This window comes from Typopeltis vanoorti, chromosome 13 (assembly GCF_054136105.1).
Source record: "Typopeltis vanoorti isolate ZY-2024b chromosome 13, IOZ_Tvanoo_1.0, whole genome shotgun sequence".
Lineage (NCBI taxonomy): Eukaryota > Metazoa > Arthropoda > Arachnida > Uropygi > Thelyphonidae > Typopeltis > Typopeltis vanoorti.
In genome coordinates, this window is record NC_143561.1 from 90,535,002 (window position 1) to 90,555,635 (window position 20,634).

The window sequence follows — 20,634 nt, forward strand, 5'->3', positions numbered from 1 at the left end:
ATATTACCTTCTTCCACTTCTCAACAATCCAATGTTTGTACATTTTTGTCCACTGGAACCTCTTTTTCTGCATAGCCTTCGTCAACAATTGTTTCTGTTTTGGTCTGTGGCCAGTCCTCCCTGCTTCTAACAATCTTCGATGGACTGTTGTATCAGAAACATTAACCCCACTAGCTGCCAAGTCTCTGTTTAAGTCTACAACAGACAATCTTGGATTAATTTTGCTTCTAACTAGTAAACGATCTTGAGTAAGTGTAGTTTTCCTTTTTTGGCCACATTTTCCTTTTCTAAACCTCTTTAAAATCACATTAAAAACACCCAAACCAACACCACACTCATTGGCAATTTGTCTTTGAATCATAGATGTGTGTACTGAGAAAGAGTACATGTTTTTGAATGTTTCTTTGGAGATGTATCTATTTATAGCTACACAAAATGAGTAATACACTACGAATTTCAACTTGTTTACACTATTAATTCCGCACAACACTATTAATAAACATCGTAGAGACAGTAAAAACACGCAGCACTGAATCAAAATAGTAAACCGAAAGCAAAACCAAAATTATTTTAAAGAGAAACACATAAACCAAACCAAAACTAAAAACTTGACGAAAATTCGACTTCTTGGGATTAATTTGTTCCCTACTTTATGTAGAAAACAAATGACGAAGTTCACCGGAAGCTACATGGCAACAGTTTAGTGTGCACTTGAGCAATGGGAGGATGAATGGTTACAGTCAGGTCTAGAAATGCAATTTATACAGCTGCTGATAGATATTTAGCTGGGGGTAGCATGTAATGGAGGGGATACGAGTTCGAGAGTACTGGATCTGATCATAACATCAGAGAACTTAATACCAAACAGTCTAGCAATGCTGCCTCCGCTTAGTAAAAGTGATCATGTGGTCTTGACTGGGAGACTGACAGACAAGCAGAATTTTCATTTGAGTAAAGACATAGGTGGAATTACAAAGCAGATGATAATGACAAGCTCAGGAGTCAGATTTCAGCAGTACCATTGCATAAGAATTTAGAGGAAATAGAGAGAGAGAGATGTTGGTGGTGCATGGAGATGGTCAATGTGTGTTCGAAGAAAACAGTATCATAAGGCACATCTGCACTCAGAAGAATAAATGAGGGAGGAGTTATATGGATTAATAGCAGCATTATGCAGGAGTTACGCAAAAAAAAAGTTGCAGAGGGAATGTAAAGAAAAAAGTGATTAGCATACCCATGAACAGTACAAATTATACAGTGACCTGTATGGTAAGGAAGGCTAAAGCTAATTATGAGAGAAAGCTTGCTGATGAGACCAAAAGAAATCCTGGAGTCCTTTCAGACTCCTCCGACCAAGTCGTTTAATTTAAGTCTCTATTTTGCCGTCTTTCCACTCCATTCTGAGAATGGAGTGGAAAGAGGACAAAATAGTCCTACTGGATAAAGGATGCTCCAAAACAGAAGTCAAATAAGGAATGACTATACAAAGATGACTAAAAATTGCCGATGGTGGGGACGTAACAGAAGCGAACCAAATAGTTTAATTATTGAGTGATATTTGTAGGATTGTACCATCTACGTGGTGACGTTGCAATGCCATATGTGGCATTGACTGATTGGAAAAATTCAGGGGCGCTCCGGCCATATGTGCAATGTGTGCGACGCACACAGGCGCCAGGATAGTAATGGGGTTAAAGAAGAGGAAATACTTAAAAAAAAACGTTTATTAAAGTGATTTTTTATTGGGGGAGGATAGGGGCGCCAACTAAAGTTTTCCACGCAGGCGCCGGACACTACTGGCCTGCCCCTGTGGAAAATGAAGATTGAAGAAATGTAAGTTCTTAAAATATTGCAGAACCTCTATGCGAAACCAGCCATATGATTAGATGGCATGCCGACCTATACTACGAGAATGTACAAGGAAATTATCAGCTCCTCCGAACCAAGTCGTTTAATTTAAGTATCGGTTCTGAGAATGGAGTGGAAAGAAGGCAAAATAGTCTCACTGGATAAAGGAGGCTCCGAAAGAGGAGTAGCAAATTCCATACTAATCAGCATATCAGGAGTGGTGGTTATAGTATTGAGGAAATTGTAGAAATATGATATTTTTGAAAGAATATGATACTCTACGAGTATAAGGGAAAACATAGTATTATGAAGGGTAGGGTAATATGCTTACTTTTTGTAATAAAGTGACAATGGAGTTGGATTCGGGAAATGGCTACTCAGTGATATTTCTAGAATTGGCAAAAGCATTTGACAAGATTCCACATAGAACTGTGTTGCATAAATTGCTGCAAATGAGATGGATAAGAATCTGGTGATTTGGATTAGAGAGTGGCTGATGGACAGATATCAAAAAGTGGTTTACGGAGGAGTTGATTACAGGAGAAGGCAAGTTACCAGTGGTATACCACAGAGATTAGTACTTGGTCCTCTGTTATTTAATTTGTATATCAATGACTAGGAATTGATTTGACAGGAAATGTTCATTTATTTGCTGCTGGTGCTAAATAGAATAGTATGGGCAGAGGTAAATGGCTACAAGTTTAATGTGTTCAAGTGTAAGGTGATGCACTTTGGGAAGAGATAATAACTTGTGTAAGAACTGAACTGCAGGAAACGTATAAAGTCAGGGACCTGGGGGTAATTGTGGACAGGGAGTTGGTTTTATAGGACATATTGCAAAATAAACAAAACAGCACATCAGATTACGTGGTTGTTGAAGAACACACTCACAAGCAGGGATAGAAAGGTTATTGTTCCTCTGTATAAGGCTTTAATAAGAGCACATCTGGTCTACTGCGTGCAGATCTGGAAACTCGGATTCCGTGAGGATGAGGAAGTGGTGGAAGATCTCTAGAGACGAGTGTCAAAGATTGTGGTAAGTGTATGGAACGTGCCCTGTGAGAATAGATTGACGGTCTGTGGGCTTTAAAAACTAGTTGACAGGCAAAAAAAGAGGAGATATAATAGAAGCATATAAATTATTAAAGGACTGACAGTGGAGAATCTTTTCAGTACATTGCCGGAAGGGAGAGAACAAGGGGTTACCCTTGGAAAATTTCTAAGAATATGGTTTGCAATGGTTTTAGGACTAGATTTTTTTTTGTTGTTGTTTTGAGGTGAATGGGTTACCATAGGTGGTTGTGAGTGTTTCATCAGTGAATGAGTTTAAGGAGAGGTACGATAGTTATTTTGGAAATAATGGCTATTATGTGAATGATGGGTCTTTCGCAATGAGTTTCTGACTCCATAGAGATACATATATAATAATAATAATAATAGTTTGTGTGTGTGTGTGTGTGCGCGTGCGTGCGCGCGCGCGCGATCTGAAATATTCAGTTTATGTCCTTGCGTCGCTGCTACGGAAGCTTCCTTCTTACAATCAAATTGTTATTAACATAATAATACCTAATAAATTTATATATGAGATTATTTATACATATATAAATATATGTATAAATAATTTATAAATAATATGCGTGAATCCATTCATTAATTTATTCGATGACACATTCGCCACGATTTCAGTGTGCTCCTCTGTTCCTTACTAACCACACTCTTACTCAATTTCCAAGCGGATCCTCATTCTCAAGCCATGGAAAGGTTTTGAAAATCTCTCATGATCACTCTTGACATTTCTACAGCATGTGATGATGTCTGTTAAAAAAACTTTGTATACTTTTCCACTCAAGACATTACTTTTCACCTGTGCAACTGCTTATGCTATATAAATCCCCCCCCCCCTCTTTCTCTCGCTCTTACAGACACACAGCAAAAACAGGAGCGGCTAGTGAACATCCATTTACTGTCCTGCTTTACCAACATTTATTCCATCTACCTCTGTTCTTTAAGATAAACTCGCTCACTCTTTCTTCCCCAAATCCACAACATTGAGCTGATTAAGAAATACAGTACATTAAACATTTTGTCTATCGTTTTATTCTCTTACCCATACACGGCATTGATGTGCTCTAGGTATCGATATATACAGTATATTACAGTTACATGTTTATTATATGTAACTGTTTATTATACAGTTACATGTTACATTATATACTACAGTTTCTACAAATAATTCGGGAATTATACTAATCATCCAGTTATGAGTCTGATAATTCCATATTAATCACAGTCTTTTGGCTTTAGACACATTGTTCACTCCTAATATGTTATTTGTTTAAAAGTTTATTGTCCGTGTCATCTTTAAAAAAAAATTACGCCATCATGTAAAATACATATTTTCGTGCCCTACTCGCAGTTTGTAGCCATCATTATAATAACAATACATTTATCACTTATTTGCTTAGGCAGAAGTGATTGATGGCAGAGGAAAATCACCCCCCCCCCCCCCCACCCCCCCCCCCCCCCACCCCCCCCCCCCCCCACCCCCCCCCCCCCCCACCCCCCCCCCCCCCCACCCCCCCCCCCCCCCACCCCCCCCCCCCCCCACCCCCCCCCCCCCCCACCCCCCCCCCCCCCCACCCCCCCCCCCCCCCACCCCCCCCCCCCCCCACCCCCCCCCCCCCCCACCCCCCCCCCCCCCCACCCCCCCCCCCCCCCACCCCCCCCCCCCCCCACCCCCCCCCCCCCCCACCCCCCCCCCCCCCCACCCCCCCCCCCCCCCACCCCCCCCCCCCCCCACCCCCCCCCCCCCCCACCCCCCCCCCCCCCCACCCCCCCCCCCCCCCACCCCCCCCCCCCCCCACCCCCCCCCCCCCCCACCCCCCCCCCCCCCCACCCCCCCCCCCCCCCACCCCCCCCCCCCCCCACCCCCCCCCCCCCCCACCCCCCCCCCCCCCCACCCCCCCCCCCCCCCACCCCCCCCCCCCCCCACCATAATATTACGTTTTAATTAATAATAAAATAAATAAATCTGAAAATGGATTAAGAACATTGAGGGCATATATCAGAATCACGCCCTTTCGATTCCTCATTGTCAACCAGTTGCTAAAGGAAGTAGGAGGTATGATTAAGCATACTAAAAATAGTTTCTATGTTCCTCTAGTACTCTCAATTGAGAAATGGTTTGATTGAAACCAAATGAAAGTTTTTTTTTTTTTTGAACAATTCCTTATCGTTCATTTTCAGGTCATCTTTTCATAACTTAATATATTAAGCATTACACATGTTCCAGCAACACATTGTAATTAATGATTTTAAAAATTAACCTTTATAGGATATTATAGCAGTCGACGCCCACTTGCACAGAATCAGAGAGCGGATAGCCGGTGAACTTGAACAGCTTAACGAAAAAATAGAAATGTATCGAGAAAGTTTACGCATAGTTAAGCAAGATGAAAACGATGCTATTGAAGATATAAAAGATAAAGGACTGTTAGTAGAATATGACCTTGAAGTTGATGATGAAGCGGATGAAACTTCCCAGATAATCGAGAAATAGGTCAAAGGAAGCCAGTTTTTCATTTTGTAAATTTTGCTACATTCACTAATAAGACAGACTTAATTTAATAGAGAAAAAAAAAAAAGAAAGAAAAATCAGATGTCATCGTCAAATGGATAAAAATAAATAAATAATAAATAAAAATGAATAATTTAAACCATTCGACAGATGTCATACGTTTTTTGCAGTCTCAAGACCTAACATAGAACAAGAAAAATGAACTCTTTTGAATTATAATACAAATTAAAACTTTGAAATAAAAGTTATTAGTAAAAATGGAAGTAAATTGAGTTAAAACACTATAAATTCTATTAGTCGTCCATTCCGCTTCTAAAATCAAAAAGAGGATTCATCCCTAGCTCTGAGGCGATGGACTCTTAAATGACTGCATTTGTACTAACTAATGTTTTAATTCTTGTCAAGTCAATAACATTGAGTTAACCTTAATATTAAAGAACGTGCTCACACTAAATAGTCAACGAAACATCGCCATGTAAATTCTTTTCAGTTATCCAGTTATATTTTTTTCCTTGCAAAGATATAAAATGAACTAGTAAGAAAGAAACGGACATATAACGTTAGATGTAAACATTAGATTAAAGAGAAAACCTAATTTCAAACAAGTTCTTCACAACTTAACATGTAAAGCATTTTAGAGTGATTTGCATTACTTAGGTGTATCTTCACTAATTGTGAAAAACACTTCAAGTCCCCATTGCTCAAATCAAAGATTGCTATTACCGTTCATGAATGTGTTATTTTGGCGAGAGAGTTCATTTCATTCATTCGTTATTATTACTATTAGTATTTTGAGCTATTCCGATTGGAATATACTTAGGGGCGGCTCGTGCATAGGTACTATTGAACTGCAGCATCCCCAATTTTTCTCGATATATAAATATATTTAGTAATTTATTTATATTTGCTTGTAATATTTAATTTTATCATCAACAATCCTATACAATTCTCTTATTTTGTATAAAAAAATAATAAAAATCGATCGTGTAGCACTTAGGAGGGCGAAGGACGCTATCAGCACTGTGTTTACCACAGTGTCATATTGCTACGCGCTCAAGCATATGCACGTCATAGTGAGATGTGAGCTATTAGCGTAATGCTGCACTGTCCGTTGCGTCGTTCCACTGGTGTTCATATGCAATTTGCGCTAGTAGTATAGTGTTCGTAGTGCTTATCATGTTTACTCCGTATCTTTAAATATTTGGACATTACAATTAAAGGATTTAATTGTAATGTCCAAAAATTGTAAATCCATTCCTTTAATTACAATTGAAAGAATAGATTTTATTTTTAAGTAATTTTGAATTATACTAAACTGTATGATTTTATCGATAATAAACAATATTTTTTCATGTTTCATTTTTTTTTTAATTTTTACCATAATTTTGATATTTTATCCAAACACGTATACACTATACTTACAGTGTGTATGTATATTTCGAAAGTTGCAGCACTCCCACGATTTCAAGCCACGAGGCGCCACTGAATATACTAATCCCCTTTTTAGATGAATTTTGCAAAATGCATACGCGCCTATTCTTGGTTTCTGATTGGACGGATATTTATTGGAATTCTGTATTTCGAATCTCTATAAAAATTTGTCAAACAAATTAAAGTTAATAAATGTGTGAAGATTCGAATTGGACTCAAACACTGTTCCAAATTCTTTTGACAAAGCAACGCATTATGCTTCTCCATTTCTAAATTTACATACTTATTATGTACCAAAAATAATTATATGATATTGGAAATGGTTGAAGAGATTAGCGTAAAATTAGACTGATATCTGTGCGTAATTATTAAATCATAAAAAAAATCAGCTAACGCCTTTTTATTCCCGTATATACGGGAGTAGGCGAGGCTATTTTAGCCCTATCTAACTTTGGAGACTGAGTGGGCAGTTCAATCTCCACTGGTACCAATCAGAGACAGATGGCCCAAAGCTATCACTAATTAAGCGGTACGCAGTGAAGAGAGACGGCTCAAATGTGCCGCCATCTCGTGGCCCCTAACCCTAACACAATATATTTAATGTCTGAAATAATGTGGGTTCTACGGTCGATTTTCTTGAGTTTACAGGACGAAAAACCCGAGTTTCCGGGAGGAAAAACCTGCTTGCCCGTGCCAGAGATAAATCATTTCAAATGTAAATTACAGTCTCTGACGTGGTTTATCTGCTGAGGTGAGCCTTTAAAAAAGCTTCAGTATTCATATTCATTTAAAGTGAATTTTTCTCCCATCTCAAAATTAGAGATTTGAAGACTTAATTTGCCTTCTAATTAAAATTATTTAAAATGATTTAAAACCATTTTAAATAAATAGAATTTAAAAGAATATATGAGTAGGAATTATTTTTCAGATGAGTATAGCTTAGATTATATTTAAAATATATGAATTGACAGAGATAATTGACTAAACCGAATCACACGGAATAACTCAGAACTAGATTATGAACAATATTTCTTTTATTTCGTTCTTAAAATGACTAGCACTCATTTTAAGAACAGGATTGATATCTTCTGCATTTTGGACTGAATTTTGGATTATTCAATCCAAAATTCAGTCCAAACTGCAGAAGATATCAATTGAATTGAATTGAATTAATTGAAGATATCAATTAATTGAATAATCCAAACTGCAGAAGATATAACCAAATCGGGTATATTAAAAATACAGAGTGATCAAAATTAAAGTATCCCTGTTTAGGCTTTGTGGAACGCCATCCAGTGATCCAAATACTGCGCAACTTTGCGAGGATGCATTATGCGTCATACAGAAGCGATATCTGAAAAAAAAAAAGAGTTATAAAATTCACCACTAGGGGCGTTGTAAAAACCAAAGGCAGGGAATTTGCATATCACGCACTTCTGAATATTCCAGGAGGATTTTTAAAAAAAATGGACAGTGGATTTTCTCCTTCATTCTGGTTGTTAATACTGTCCACAGTGACGGCACTGACCTTGTCAAAACGTCCTTTGCTCGTGAAGCTGTACTACCTAAACAATTGCGATGCTGTTACTGCGCTATCTTACATATAGCTATCATTCCATGATCCTGTTTTCTCAAAATCTTTCTGAAATATAATACCAGCCGGAAAGATTTAGATCACCTTCTGTCATAGTCTCATTCTTTGAGCAAAATTAGGAATGCTTTATAGAACAGAATAACAATTTGCGTTAGACACTCTCTTCAAATTTCCTGCAAGAAAACCATTGTATTTTTCCAAGTAGTGTAATGAATTCTAAGTAATTGTTTATTTTGTATACCTTTCTTTATTTGTCATTTAAAAGGCACAGTTAGTTCAGAAAGTATTTTCTTAGAAACTATTTATTTATTTTATTAATATTATATACAGTATTCATCACGAAGGAGAGGGTTATAACTTAGCACATTCAGTCACAATCAGGCTTACTCAACAGTGAAAATCATAACAAGAACTCTGATATGTGGCTGAGAAAACTTCTTCGTCCAAATAAAAGGAGATTTTCATAATAAAAGAAATTTAACTGGCAGTGGGGGGGGGGGTAAAATATATCCACTTACATTAATTGAGTAATTAGCAGAATTTTATTACTTTGATTAGTTAATTAGCATAGAAATCGACAGAAAAATAGATCTCTTGACAGAACGGAAATTGTAAATTATAAGTGATACTGAATTCCAAACGTACATAAGTGATACTTTTGTACGTTTGGGAAATTTACTAATTAAAATTTATTATGTTGATAGTTTGTAGAATTGTAGTATATCAGAAGAATAGGAGAGCGGTGATAAAACTGAAATAAGTTGATTTCCTATTCAGGAGTATGAGGTATTTAGGTTGAACCTCTCACGATAGGTCTGTAGTTTTTTATAATACTAATAAGCATACATAGTTTACATTTGATTGCATCTGGAACATATTTTAAGAACCATGTTCGCTATATCGATTTCATATTCAACACATCATCTGAAAAGTCTGCCGATATAATGTCTAGACAGACTGCTATTCAATCTAACTAAAATTTGTTGATTCTTAGTTAACCTGCATAACTTAATGCTCTGTTTCAACGAGAACGATGAACATGGCTTCTGGAACGCATTAATCCGATTCTTCTCATTCGTTCCTTTTTCCGAAACTCTTTAAAAATCGGAAATGCATTTTCCTGCTTTTTATAAATCATATCCGTAAACATTAATTCTGACATGGTAAGATCGTTGCAAGTATTATTGATAACTGCCTGATTCTTCAGGAAGGCCATTACTTTAGGATTAGAATAATGCTTGGTGGGACTCACTCGCGGCTGTAATTCTTCCTTATGAACACATAAAGAATACCACGCCTGTGTTCGTTGTTTAATTTTTCTTTTCTCCAGAGTCATCCTGATCACTCCAAAATCTCGTACTTTTTTTTGAAATAGCTTAAAGAAATATTGATATAAGATGTAGTCAGCTTTATTTAGTTCCTTTATAATGTGATGGACTCGTGACGATAACGTTTGTCTAAAATTTATGCTGCGAGCATTTAGTTTAAAAGTAACAACATCGTCGATGCTCCAGCACAGCAAATGTCTTAGAAGTACCAAAGACTCGCCCATTTGTTCTGCAATCATTACAAGATCAAAAACAGAGTCAATGTATGACACATATTCCTTAATGGCGGTTTCATTTGTAAATTTTTTAGTACTCATTCCAAGATCAAACATCATCTGATTGATTCCATATTTTCCGTGTTTGCGTTTCCTAAGAAGCATTTGAATATCAGTCATATTTAAAGCATCCAGTTGCTTTTTGTAAAGAGTCTGCAGATCGTAGTAAGAAAAAAGAGATTCGAACAACATTACTGGATTTCGAACGATAGTTACAAAGACTGTATTTACAGGCATGACTTGTCGGATTTCGTTCACATTTAATCTACAGTGATGAGCAAGTATATCGTAACTTTCATTTAGCGGTGTAAGATTAGGAACCATCGTACGCTTGAAATGGTTAGGATGACCGATATAATTCGAAGTACCTGGTAGAACGAAAGTCATGTTATGACGATAGCCATATCTCATTAAAATATTTTGAATGCTTGAACTGGCACATTTGTGAGTCTTCAGAAAAACAATATTCGTTTTCCGTTGACATGCAGCTGAGAGAAAATTGTTGGCATCGAAGACTCCCAGAAACATAGAAATGGATGAACTATTGCCATTCATGAAGCTGAAACGAAAATAATCGAAAAAGCATGTTAAATTTGAGTTCCTTTGAATATTTAAATAGTAGTCATTTTTAATAAAGATACCTATTTTGTACACATAAATTTCTACAATGAATTACCACACTGATATTAACTTTCTATCTTACTGGATCATCACCTTTTATTCTTTATGCACAGATACATTTCCTTAAGAGTTCTGATGAAAACGACCACATGGGACCACAGTACACAATCTTTCGGTTGTGTACATGTGATCCCATGAATAGCGTATTGTGTTGTTCACTGGCCAAATTGTCTAATTTGCCGTGGGTTAAAAAACAGCGATTTTACATACGACTAACTTAAATTGAAATGTTTAAATTACCCAGTTAAATGAGTTATATTTAATTCTTTAAAAACGGAAGAAGATGCTTATTTAATGAAATATGACTTCCTAGATATCGTAGAGTCAAAAAATATATAATTTTAACACACCTGCAGCTACAGTCGCCCGGGTCCCTTCTAACTGGGTAAATCTTTAAGGATGATAGTTTCCTTACTAGGTTATAGATTGGGAAATACCAATATCTCATGAAAGAAAGTTGAACTCAGAAAATTGTGTGTAGTGTCAGCATAACGATAAAAGCATCAAATGACTTGGAATGTAATAATATTAGCCAGTGATTTTGATGGAGATGGACATCTCTGAGTTTGGAATCCAGACCACCCATATTAATAAAATTAATTTAGAAGAATACTGTTTATCTCTGTTGAATTTTTTTTTTTTCATTATTGTTGCGGACGAAGCTAAAGATTGGAAACTATATCGAATATGAGGTGTATATTTCTCTATATCCCTGTGCACATTGGAAAAATTCACTAGTCCCACATCAACTGCGACAAGCCTTTGTTGTGACCATATTCATTTACTGGGCTAAAATCATCCTTTCTATACACTTAACAAGGTGATGAAGGGAGCTAGATTATTCGTCAGTTCTTTCTATTATGCTGGCGAACAAATTACTTTAAAGTTGCACTCTCAAAGAAAGAAAGAAATGTTGGGACTTTCTTTGCAGTCTTTCGAAAGACATCATTTCACTACTACTATTAAGTTAAAAAATAAGAAGTAAAGGGAGGGAAGGGGGAGAGAGAGGGGGGGGTGAAATCCGAGATAGTAAAGAAACATGTCGATTAAGGTGTGGATATAGTCTCCACACCTTAATCAACATGTTTTTTTCACACACCCCTCCCTCAGTATATATCCCATGCAACTAATAGACCTTATCAGCAGGATCGTTGTTAGGGTATATGTCGCCTCTAGGCAAGGACTATTTTTCCGCCCCTGAATTCAAGAAAATATGTAAAATTAAAAACAAAAAATGGTGTTTTTATGGTTGAGGTACAATTTTTCCTGTTTTTTCCACCCATCTAAATTGCCTCTCCTAATCATTGCCTTAGTTGCTTAGTGGGTGACGACGTCCCCGCTTAGCAGTATAAATATGTAGGCAGAACACTAACCGTGTTTTTTTTTGTTTTTTGGAGGGAGGGGGGGGGGGTAAATGGAGAAATTTACTAAGTTCCTCAATAAATCGTAGTCTCCTATGACCAAATTCAATTATTTGGGTAATATGAATCCTTTCTGTATACCTAGAAATGATGGTGGAGTAGATTATTCAACAGTCCAATACATTGTATTGTCCAGCATCAATAACAATATTAAAAGGAATATTTTAGAAAACTCAATCCACTTCTATAGGACCATTCTATTTATCACTGTTCCAGAGATCCACGCAGTGCCAAATTAACTAATTAAACTAGTTGAGATCTCAACATAAGACCAAGAAAAAAACACCACCGACAACAAAAAATCCATGTTTATGATGCGAGAACTTTTAACACTGATTCGCTTCCGAAAGTGCATAAGGAAAATGTACCACTGACACCTGTAGTAAATTCTATGTGTACTACGTACACAGTTAACCAAACATCTGTCTATATCTTTTTTTTTTTTGCCCTTATAGGTAAAAATAAATAAATAAATAAAATAATAAAAAAGTCTAAATACTTCAAAAACAATATCTCAGATATCATTTTATTACTCACCATGCAAAGATTTCAACATCTTAGATGTAGTTTCTGGTTTCACAGTATACCACTAACTGATAAATTGAAATTATTTTAGAAAGATTTCCCTCCTTGACATCGCGAAATTACTTGATGTCGCTATTAACGCTGGTTATTTTCATGTCATAAAAAATATAAAATGTTTTCTAGTATCTTCACTCTGTCAAAATATTACATGGAGCCTCTTGAATTCGTCTTTCTCCTTCCATTCGTCCTATTATGTGGATGACATTTTTGAAATCTGGAATTTATCCTTGTGCGAATTAGATATATTTCTTCATAGAATTGACTTTATTCATCCTGGAATCAGTCTACTTCACTCTAGAAGTAGATCAGTAATGATCTTCCTTTCGACAGCTGTATAGTAGTTTACAGTTTTTAGTCCACAGGAAAAATGAATATAGGAAGATACACAGGTTCCCCTTCCCATCTTCCTCTTTCTCAAAAAGGCTGGCATTATCGAAACCTTAGTTCTTCGTGCATCCACTTTTTGTTTCATCGAAGGTTTTTTACATCAAGAACTGAGTCATATGAACTCGACTGTAATGGTTGAACTCAGTCTCACTTCTGAAATAAAAAACAACCATGACCTACATCTTCGTTCTCCTCAAAATAATCTTATTAAGACTTCTATTCCTTATGTCAATGTTTTATCAGAAAACTCCAGACTTCTGCATACTGTTAACCTGCTGATATGCATCCATCCGTTCTTAATTTTTTATTCTCTTCGAATGATCAGCGTTTTCTTCACATTCATGTGTATATCATTTCCTTGTGGTCTTTCATATTATAGGCAGCTGGAAGATTTGCACTGGTACGATTAGAAAAGCACGAAGATGATATTCGCTTTTTTTTGTTTTTTTTTTGAAAGACCATATAACATTATATGGTCTTTAAAAAAGACTATATCGTACAGACATAGTCTTTTTGAAAGAAAAAAAAACTTAATTATTGAACGAAAAGCCTTTTTTGAATGATGGACCGTATAAAGAAAATGTGAAGTTCTGATTTCAAAAAAAAAAAAAAAAAAAAAAATCCTGTAACACCTTTTATTTCGCAAAGGGAGTGGACGGAGATTCCTTAGCGTTGACTAACTTTTTGAAGATAGCTGGGCAACTCATCTCCATCCTTCAGCATTTACTGATAGTGAGCTTAGACTATCAATGAACCAAGGCTTTCAAGAGAGACAGTAGGACAAACAACTGCTTACATCTCGTGACCGTAAGCCTTAGTGCTTATTGTCAGTAAGAGTGTGCGTTGTATGGTTCATTTTTTAAATGCGGGACGAGATCAAAACCCCCTTGTCCCTGCTCAAGATCGACTAATTCGGAAACTGGCTGAAGAAGACCAAGGAAACATTCCTTTAATTACTGACTACAGTCAAACCAATAACGGCCTTTCTTCTGGCACCCTAGCGTTGTGGATATAAACGTATTTCCCCATGGCTTCACAAGCATTCTGATTTCAGACTAATGTAAATAACTATAAATGTCAATTTATAGTTATTTACATAAATACACCTCGATGTGTTGCTTTCTACTAATAATTAATTATTTTTCATTTCAAACTCTAATGACATACAGTTCGAACACTCCTCAATGCTTGACATCTGATATTTGTGACATGCATTTTTTTTTCGTTTTTTTCTTGTTATTCTGTTCTTTGAAACAACCGTTTCGCTTGCACTGACAACTGCCATGAAATATATTCGAAAATTCTGTGTTTGATAAAAATGTTTTATTATTATTATTATTATTATTATTATTATTATTATTATTATTATTATTATATAGCACTTCCAGGAAGTCAAGGACTATTCGAGGGAGGGTCGTTGAAGATCATGAAATGACTTGGTACTTAACATACCTCTCCTTGAAAACATTCATGAAGACACAATGTCCACCGGTTATTCCACTTACTCATTACAGTATCATGAAAAGAACACGGACCTAACATGCTTCCTTCCACACCCTTACTTAGGAAGGCCACACTCCTGTCCATCTTCATGTGCAAAGTTCTACGGGTCATATACTGTATCTCTTCGATTGTTTTCTCATCTTCACGAAACCCATGTGACCATTCTAAATTTATATTATAATTTAAATTTATATAATAACATTAATATAATATGTAGTGCCGTCATTCCAAGTTCAAGATGCTGAACTTTGATTAGCAACATTAAACTGGCACTCAATAATATATGTCTCCAGAATCAGTCTGATCAAGTCAGCCTGCAACGATTCTGCATCACATATATCTTATTATGGATCTCACTTTGCATCATCGCATAAAATTGAATATTTCTCTTCATATCACACTTCTAAAAAAATTAATTAGTCAGACACATTAAGAAAGAGATTGATATTGATACGTTCTTTAAATATATAAGATTTGCAGTATTCTAATACAAAACGATATTTCACTACTATACCTGTAATATTCATTTCCACAAATAATGTAAACAACCGTCACACCAATAGACACGAATAACAGGCAGCGACAACATCGTTGGTCGCACGAAGCAAAACGCCTTTTAATTGATTTTCTTAAAGGCATTGGGCTTCCTAAATGTAATAATTCCCTATGCCTTAGAAAGATTTCAAATCTCCAAACAAATAAGCTAGCAATGTATCATAACCGCAGTCCTTTTCTGAAAGAGAAAACAGCCAATAAGACTCCAAATAAATACGTTGGTTTCTAAAGGGTAAAATTAAAATGGTAAAATTACAATTTTACCATTTAATTAACTAAATCAAATGTTAAAATTTGATTTAGTTAATTAAATTATTACTAATCACTAAATATATGAAGAGCCAAAGGCTTCAATTCGGCGACGTAAAAAAACTATTTATGAAACAATATGGGATGTAATATTCCTTAATTTAAATATTATTACTAATCAAATTCACTTATCAATAATACAATTAATTAACTGTGTCGTATTTTAATAACAATAAGCATCCATTAACTTAAAAATAAAATATAAAAGAATAAATGAAATGTTCCAAATGCCTCCTTTTTATTCCCAAATGGTGGCTATCTTTTAGCCCTAACTTTTTGTGTATAAGTAGGTTGCCTGTATAGTCTCTATACCGTAGCTCCCCCCCCCTTTCCTTATCCGCGAGTTCGCTATCCACGGATAAGGGTCAACCAGGGCTGGATTAACCTTTAAGCAAAATAAGCACGTGCTTAGGTCATCATGGAAAGGGAGCACCACAGAATTTCTGCTTTAGTTAGATGACGAATTTAATTTAAATTAACTTTTAATTAATTTTTCGTTGTTTTTATCTTTTCTTACTGTTACCTACTTTGTTTCAATAAATAATAACGTGTAGAAGGCCTAATAAAACTCTAACCACGTGGATGACAGTTCGTTTACACCATATTATCGCTCACGACGCTTTCTGGCACTACCATTGCGTCAAATGAGATAATTTTTATAATTAACGTAACCGTTTTATTTTTTATTTTACTGTCTGTTTTAGGTCTTGTTTTAATAAATTATGTCTTATAAAAGGCTCCAGAAGCAAATATAAAACAAATCACCTGGTTGTCTCAGAAACGCGTCTCCGGTAAAAGGCCTAGCTGCCGCAGAACTGCGACTCCGGTAAAATAAGAGTTAATTAAAGCACGAAAGCACAAGATTCAGCTGTAAGCCGAAAATTAAATTGTTCGTATGATTTTGCATGTGATATGTGTAACTGTGTTGATTGCCACCTAATATTCAACAAAATAATCTTTTTATTTCTGTATTTAACGGATCCCAAGAACCAAGATGAAACGTGTTCAGTTAATTGGTGCACAAAAGTGAAAACTATCAAAAAAGAAACAAAAGGAGACTTTGGAATCAGATTCCAAGACTGCAAAGCTGACTGATTTCTTCACACAAGTTCCACAACATTATATGCCAATTCCTGATCAGAGCCAATCTCCGTCATCAGACGTGGACACAAATACCACTTTGATCACTTCAAAATCAAAATACGATGATGTTGGAATCATCAAGGTGTCACAAGCAGGCTCATCTAGCACATCGCTCACTACTGACCTCACTTTGACTGTAAATTCTCTTGATATCTCTACTTCAAATGTTGATGCAAGTTGATTTACAAAACATTCTGAGGTTGAAATAATTGCTGAAAATGAAAGTTTAGTGGGCCATGGTGATGGTGGTGAAATGATTCAGTCTGCAAAAGATCCAAGGTTTTGGCTTGATTTCTCTGCTGATGACGTGGCTTATTGGACTGTTTGTGGACCCAGTGACTGTCAACACCACAATGGGCCATTTGACAAGTCTTACCGACATTTCAGTAGTGGCAAACCAGTAAGATACTGTTCGCAGAAACTTTGTGTTGGGACAAAAGCCAATGGTAAGGAATACAGGAGAGAGTGGTTATTGTATTCACCATCAAGGGATCAGTTTATTGTTTTGTTTGTAAACTGTTTGCTCCTAAAAATTTCTCATATTTTGTAGTAAGAGAAGGGTTCAGTGACTGGCGAAATACTATTGTAATTGATCAACATGAAAAAAGCACCACTCACGGAGACTCTATGCTAACATACTTAACTCGCAGACGAGGTGTAGGGTTGGGACAACAGTTGGAAAAACAAATTCAGGAAGAGTGTGATTACTCGGAACATGTTCAGAGGCGTGTCATAGCTGTTATTCGTACGTTAGCTGAACGTTGCTTGGCTTTTCGAAGAACAGAAGAAAGATTTGGATCATTGCAAAATGGGAACTTTTTAGGGCTGCTTTAGCTCATAAGTCAGTTTGATCCATTTTTAGGTCACATTGCGAAATATGAAAATTGTGGCAGAGGAAATCCTTCTTATCTGTCCAAAGCCACCTGTGAGGAACTCATTCAACTGATGGCTCAAAAGATCCACGTGCTTATTGTTGATGAAGTAAAATCTTCTGGTTATTTTAGTTTGTCAGTTGATTCAACACCAGATCTGTCACATATCGACCAGTTAAGTGTTGTACTTAGGTACTTAAAAGATGGACAGCCTATTGAACGCTTTTTAACCTTTCTGGAAATGAAAAACCATACCGGTGAGGAAATGGCAAATCAGGTGTTGCAGTACTTACGTAAAGTTTGTGAGCTAAACTTTTCAAAGTGTAGGGGTCAGTCTTATGACAACGCTGCTAACATGTCTGGGCGTTATAAGGGGATGCAGCAAAAATTTTTAGAAACAAAACAAACAAGTTTGCTATATATGTGCCCTGTGCAGCTCATTCATTAAATTTGGTAGGCTGAAGTGCTGTTGACTACTGTCAAGAGGCGGTTAATTTCTTCTCTACAGTGCGGTTGCTCTATATCTTTTTTTCAGCCTCAACCAGCCAGTGGACAATTCTTAAAAGTTGTATTGGAAATGAAAATGCCTTAAAATCCCTGTCTGATACCAGATGGGAGGCACATGCTATGGCAACAGCAGCAATTTTGAAATCTTTCCTTCAAATTTTAGAAGCATTAGACTGTATAGCCAAAGACCAGTCACAAAAGGGAGACACTAGAAGAGAAGTAGATAATATCGCAAATAAGATGCAAGAGCTAGAATTCGTTTTTAGGTTGAATTTTTGGGATGAGATTTTGCAAAATTTTCATAGAGTAAGCAGTTCTACAGAATGAGAATGTCAACTTAAAAACATGTGCAGATCTGTATGGATCATTAGCTGACCAATTGTGCACTTCACGAAATGAATTTGAAAGATATGAAGCAGCTACAAAGGAAGTGCTACCAGATGTTGATTACAAGGCAGCTCAAACTCGCAAACATATCAGAAAGAAGGTGCCCAATGACGGAGATGCTCTAGAAGTATATCTAAATTCCAGAGATAAATTTCGTATCACCACCTTTTACACAATTGTTGACAAACTTGAAACTGAGATGAGAAGAAGAGGAGAGATATACAAAGAAATATCAGAGAGATTTTCTTTTCTAAGTGATGTGCCACATAATGCTACTTCAGTGACTTCATCATCTACTGAAATTGAAAGGTATGCTCAGTGTTGTCAAAAGCTGATTGATGCTTACCCAGAGGACTTGAACACTAATTTCTCAGCTGAGCTTCAGTAGTTTGACTCATATGTGCGCCATAAGTTCAGTGCAACAAAAAATGTAAAAACAAGATTCATTCATGCTGAACTTTATAAAATAATTGTAGAAGACAATATTGAGTGTGCCTTTCCAAATGTAGACATTGCCTTTCGTATATTTTTAACATTAATGGTCACAAATTGCTCAGCTGAGCGTTCATTTTCTCAGTTGAAGTATATTAAAAATCCCATCAGAACAACTATGCAACAAGGCAGGTTGAATGCCTTATCTCTACTAAGTATAGAAGCAGATGTGTTACATAAGATTAATTTTGAGGATCTGATCAAAGACTTTGCAATTAAAAAAAAAAGTAGGAGAAAACTTTTCAAATCTAAATAAAGTTGAAGTATTCAAAAATAAACATTCTTTTCCATCTTACTATAAGTTTTGTTTCATTTTGAAAAATAAAAATTTATTTTATGGTTTATTATTGTTTATATTTTGAATTACATATATATGGGACACCAAAATCTTTTAAGTGCTTAGGGCCTCTATGGGTCTTAATCCAGCCATGGGGTCAACCCCGGTCCGAAAATATTAAATGGAAAATTCCAGAAATAAACAATTTATAATTACATCGGCAAAATGGATATTAGATGCAACAATATTTCAAAGCCGAATGTTTGTAGAAACTAATGAAAGTTTTGCTGGTTGACCTGAGAGCTTACGAGAATGCAATCCTCGGCATACCCGAGTTGCCTTAGCTTGCACTACTTGAATTAAGTAACTAAGAGAGCTTAAGCTCTCAGGTCAACTTGCGAAACTTGCATAGTTTTTAATATCCACTTTGCCGATGTAATTTTACATCGCCGAAATGAAGCCATATGGCTCTTTCTTTTAGTAACAGACAATTCATAAGTTTAAATTGCGCGCTGTTCTGAGTAGTTCTCGGTTATCAGATCGACTGTCGCGGTATCGCAGTGCTTGTGTTTAAGTAACCCTTATTTTACTAGTGATGCTGGCAATTCGGTTATGACAGAGAGAAGCCGTAAAGTGCTTCCTTTTAAGTGAAAGTTCTCGACTTCATAAAATAAATTAATAAGTAATGAAAAAAAAAAAAACGTATGCTGATGTTGCTAAGATTCCATTCACATCCAGATAACTTTTATTACAGTATATTGTTATAATTGTTATTTTTTATTATTAGTTATTGTTGTTAATCTCTTACTGTGCCTAATTTATTATTATTATTATTATTATTATTATTATTATTATTATTACGGGCAATTCCAGGGAGTCCTTAGACTCATCGAGGGAGGCCCCCAAATCATGTTCATCACAACTATTCGACATTCACACAGTATCTATCATACCTTGCCTTAAACTCATTCACTGTCACAGCACCCACTACAGACTCTGGCAGCTTATTCCACTCATTCACCACTCTCCAAGTAAAGAACCCAGCTCTAACACTCTTACTAACCACACTCTTGCCCAGCTTCCATGGATGTCCCGTAGTCCTCCCACCAACAGCCCTGTTCTCAAAAATATCTTCTGAATTAATCTTATAGAAACCCTTCAGTAATTTGAATGTCTCAATCATATCTCCCCCTCCTCCGCCTATCAACCAATTTCTGCAACCCACAAATCCTCAACCTGTTCTCATAAGGTTCATTCCACAGACCTGCTATCATCTTGGTCACTCGCTCATACCCGAGTTAAACTTTCTAAGTTAAACTTGTAAGTTAAACTTTATCATAGGTATGTATTGTATAGGAAAAAACATGGTATATAGGGTTCGGTACTATCCGCGGGGTGTCTTGGAACCTCTCTCCCGCGGATAAGGGGGGGGGGAACTACTGTATCTCGGCAGCTGCGTGCG

At 36.3% G+C, this 20,634-nt stretch overlaps 1 protein-coding gene across 1 annotated transcript; it reads right to left on the reverse strand.

Annotated features, from left to right (window-relative positions):
* Positions 1-9,471: 9,471 nt before the first annotated feature.
* LOC150100356 (galactosylceramide sulfotransferase-like) lies at positions 9,472-10,479 on the reverse strand. Its single transcript, XM_090402642.1, has one exon. It carries the CDS (start codon positions 10,462-10,464, stop codon positions 9,472-9,474), a length of 993 nt encoding a protein of 330 aa, XP_090258768.1. The 5' UTR covers positions 10,465-10,479.
* Positions 10,480-20,634: the final 10,155 nt, after the last annotated feature.

Excerpts from the sequence above, each read along its gene's own strand:
- LOC150100356 (XM_090402642.1), bottom strand. The coding sequence starts at position 10,464 with ATGAGATATGGCTATCGTCATAACATGACTTTCGTTCTACCAGGTACT.